This window comes from Mus pahari, chromosome 17 (genome assembly GCF_900095145.1).
Source record: "Mus pahari chromosome 17, PAHARI_EIJ_v1.1, whole genome shotgun sequence".
In the NCBI taxonomy this organism is placed as follows: domain Eukaryota; kingdom Metazoa; phylum Chordata; class Mammalia; order Rodentia; family Muridae; genus Mus; species Mus pahari.
This window is the reverse complement of record NC_034606.1, coordinates 41,908,925-41,913,081: the sequence shown is the minus strand read 5'-3', so window position 1 is coordinate 41,913,081 and position 4,157 is coordinate 41,908,925. Positions and strand designations below refer to the sequence as shown.

Below are 4,157 nucleotides of genomic sequence, written 5' to 3'. Positions count from 1 at the left end.
AAACTCAGATTCAAGGTTTAGCCCCCAAGGCCCAAGCCGTTAGCACCCACACCTTGTCTCTGACAAGGGCTTTGGTTTAGCAGATCTCCCAGGGGGGAGCCTCACCGAGTCCTGCCACGCTGCTGTGGTTCTCCAGCATCACCTCCCTGTAGAGGGCCCTCTGACCAGAATCCAGACACTGCCACTCCTCCCGAGAGAAGTGCACAGCCACGTCGCCAAATGTCACCGACTCCTGTAAGGACACACACCAGCATCCCAGCTCTACTACTACGGCCCTACAATGTGGTACACCTCAAGCGGGTACGGTATACCTCCAGCAGGATTGGATCCTTTTGGCTCTTAAATGTTATGAGAAAAGAGGGACTTAATCCAAAGGAGTGACCTTATGCTCCTCCCCACTAAACAGACACAGCTAAACTCTGGTCTGGACGGACATTTATTCACCCACTCGGGGACTGAGCCTGGCCAGAGCCACAGAGAGGGTCAAAGCTAGGTATGTGATCAGGCCCAGTGGAAAGGGTAGGATGTGGGGGCTTGACAGGAGTGGAGAGGGAATACAGGCAGCAACCAGGCTCCCTACCATGAGATCTGGAGGGTGGGATCCGCTTGTCCTGACTCAGACACCTGTGAGAAATCATAAGGAGATCAGAGGTCAGAGGGGAGGAAGCTCCCCAATTCCCAGGGTGCCTGGAGGGGTTCTGTACCCCACTGCTTCTTTACCACCCAAGCCAGAGACACAGACACAGACTGGGCAAAGGCAGTACTGACATTTGAATATCAGCTCCTGAGCCTTCTTATCTGTGTGGGAGTAAGCCATGATGTACAGCTGCTGCGGGTTGTGGGTGTGGGTGTGTGTGTGTGGGTGTGTGTGTGTGTGTGTAAAACACACCTTTAGTCTCTGAGTTCGGGGCCAGCCTGGTCAACAGAATGAGTTCCAGGACAGTTAATGCTACTCCGAGAAACCCTGTCTCGATAAACCAAAAATGAATGAATGAATGAATGAATGAATGCCATAGGTCATGCATTCAACTGAACAAAGAGAGAGACTTCATGGGACATCTAGTAGAAAAGACAAATAGCCACACATAAAATCACATCAACAACAGTGCTGAAATATGGGGGACTAGTAACGTGTTTAAATGAGAAACTCTCGTAAAGTTTAAAGGATGCCTTCCACCAGGGACCTAGGCCAAGCTGGTGGCTGAGGTAGGAAACGCACTGCAGGACCTGAAAATGGGGCCAAGTGAGGCAGTCTGTGAACCAAAGGAGAGAAGGAGAGTTAACTGGAGGCAATAGCAGACAGGGCCAGGAAAAAAAAAAAAAAAAAAAAAAGAGGTCTTCAGAAGGAAAAATAGAATCCCTGTTCACCTGTACCTAAATTCCAGAACGAGCTACAGCCACCCTAAATCACAAGGATGACGACAACAAAGGATTCGTTAAGTCCCCTTCTGCTAAACCAAAGCCCTTGGGCCCCTCCTGGCACACACAAACACCCACCGTCAGGTCAAAATAGGAGGGAGGAAGCTGCCTTTCCAGATAGCTTTTGGCCCAGGTATCTGGCCACTGGCTAGATTGGCCAATTAGCAGTGAACTCTAGAAAAGGATTTCCCTCTCAGACCCCAGCATTTGGACCACCAATGGGAAATCGCAGTCCCGGATACAGAAGAGCAAATCCTGAGGTGCCTTCTGAGTCCGCAACCGTGACCGACTCCAGGTCATTCAGGTGCAGAAATGAGAGGAGAGATAGTCCCTGAAAGGGATTACTCACGAGGAACGAGGGAGGTTGCACCCAGCCCCAGGACTGGAGGGAAGCAGCCTTGCCCAGGCTCAACACTGGAGCCCGGGAGCAGGCTAGAGAAGCTGGGATGCTCGGCTATTCAACTCCGCTGGGATCAAGTCTTCTGCCAGGCATTCACAACAGCACCGAGCCGCCCACGCCTTCCATCCTTTTGGGGAGGAAGATGGAAGTGCCTCTTGCTCTGAAAACAAGGAAAGCGACTGCGCCTACTCACCTGCCCGGGCGCGTGCTGGATCCCAACAAGAGAGCCACCGGAAAGGGCTTTGCAAGCTTATCCCACTGTGCTCCACCCGGCCGACTTCCGCTCGCTGGCCAGCGCGCCCGTTTGTTTTCCAGCTTCGCCCCCCCCCCCCCCAGGTTACAGGGGTGGGGGCGGGGCCAGAAGTTGTCGCGGCCGGTAAAGGGCTGGGCTAGGAGACTGAGAGGCAGGGCTGGGAAGTGTGGCTGAAGGTCACCGAAGGCTGGGGCGCGACCGGGAGGCGGAGCCAGAGGATGCATTTCTGATGAGAAAGAGCCTACCCAGCCAGTGTCACTACCAACGCCAAAAACCTTTACCAAAGGCTTTCTCTTACCCAAAGTCCCTTTGGGTCCCTGAACCTTAATGATAAGAGTTTTGAGGAGAAAGCTCATCCTGACTTCTCAAGAATGCCAGCCACTGAATAAACCTGATTTGTTTCCTGCCAATTCTCCTTGCCCTAACATGTTCTTCAACTGTCGGGAGAGCCTAGGCCTTTAAATTCTAGTAACATAGAGAGAGGGAGGTTGGCAGAACTAAGTGAAGGATGGCATCGCTGGTGATAAGTGTTTCAAGGAGGATAGAGGGCCTATTGTATCTGCACTGCTGAAAGGGTGTGAGGGGAGAGAAGGTAGCCTTGAAAAGTGGCAACGAGGGAGCTATGAGGAAGGAGAGTGTGTGTGTGTGTGTGTGTGTGTGTGTGTGTGTCTGTGCTGTGAGTGCTATGTGTGTGTTTGTGGTGTATCCACATGTGTGTTTGTGTCTGTGGCTTCTCTGTGCTGTGTGTGTGTGTGTGTGTGTGTCTGTGCCACATGGGTCTGTGTATGTGTATGGTGTATGTGTAAGTCTGCACAGTGTGTATGTGTGTGTGTGTGTGGTGTATGTGTATATGTGTATGTGTCTGTGCCCTGTACATGTGTGGTGTATGTGTATGTGTGTGCCGTGTGTGTCTGTGTGTGTGTATGTGTGCATGTGGTTTATGTGTATATGTGTATGTGTATGTGCCCTGTATGTGTGTGTGTGTGTGTGTGTGTGTGTGTGTGTGGTGTATGGGTATATGTGTATATGTGTGTGCCGTGTGTGTATGTGTGTGCTACCCCTTGGTTTGAGCTTTTTCATCTCCCATCTGAAGGCTTTTGGAGTCACGTAATCATTATACTATGTCCAAAATGAATGAAAAAAAAAAAAAAACAAATGAAATAAAAAAGAAAGGGACCTGTCTGCTCCTAAGGTACGGTGGAGGAGAAAGCTTATTGACTATAAAAGAGAGAGAGCAGAGCCAGAGGCAGGGACATATGGCGGAGTCCAGAATGGACAGGACACTGAGCCCTGTGAGGAGAGAGGAGATGATGGGGGATGCCATGGACTGAACTCAGTCGGTCCCTCAACCTACTACTCAGGTGGGCAAGGGGTCAGCAAAAATGACAAACAGACCCTGACACAAGGAAGTGCGGATCTGAGTGTAATTTTTCAAAGTGAGCCTCTGACTTTTTTTTTTTTTTTTAAGATTTATTTTATGTACAGACACACCAGAAGAGGGCATCAGATCCCATTACAGATGGTTGTGAACCACCATGTGGTTGCTGGGAATTGAACTCAGGACCTCTCTGGAAGAGCAGTCAGTGCTCTCAACCACTGAGCCATCTCTCCAGCCGCAAGCCTAGGACTTTTATTACAGAAGAAAATAAGGAAGTTAGGTGACACATCAGCCAAGGTTACATTGAGGTTACCCGATGTTTAAAGACTCTTTACACAAAACAGAAGAATGCAGACTGGCAGGAATCAGGCACTGTAACAACTGAGACAAAGTCAGCCCTATCTAAGGTCAGCTATATTCTTAGAAGCCAGGGGTGAGGTCTTTATGTTCCTGGGGCAAGGGCATTTAGGACCAAGCCATAGTTCTAATTCTGATTTATTGTTTAACCCACCACCAGCCAGCTCTTAGTAAATACCTGATTATGCTATTCCTCTGGACTAGTGAAGGTACATGCCAGGGATTTCCACTCTAGCTTACCTTCTCATGAATAATGCAATACATTAGTTCCTCCTTAAACCACAGCCCATTCTTCTTCCTAAACCATTGTAAATTCCTGCATACGGGGAGTGACTCAGCTGTTATTCTAA

The 4,157-nt window shown here is 49.7% G+C and overlaps 1 protein-coding gene across 3 annotated transcripts in view; it reads right to left on the bottom strand.

Annotated features, from left to right (window-relative positions):
• Nucleotides 1-2,110, bottom strand: part of Znf7 (zinc finger protein 7) — an 11,647-nt gene extending 9,537 nt beyond the window's left edge. For 2 of the 3 annotated variants that reach the window (XM_029531062.1, XM_029531064.1), the window contains exons 1-3: nucleotides 2,013-2,110; nucleotides 581-624; nucleotides 106-232 (exon numbers count right to left, since the gene is read on the bottom strand). In XM_029531062.1, the coding sequence (XP_029386922.1) occupies nucleotides 106-232; nucleotides 581-583 (130 nt within the window). In that variant the 5' untranslated portion in view covers nucleotides 584-624; nucleotides 2,013-2,110. Of the gene's footprint in view, nucleotides 1-105; nucleotides 233-580; nucleotides 625-1,768; nucleotides 1,959-2,012 lie in introns of those variants that run through there. The other variant, XM_029531063.1, reaches the window with a different exon arrangement.
• Between the last annotated feature and the right edge of the window lie 2,047 nt (nucleotides 2,111-4,157).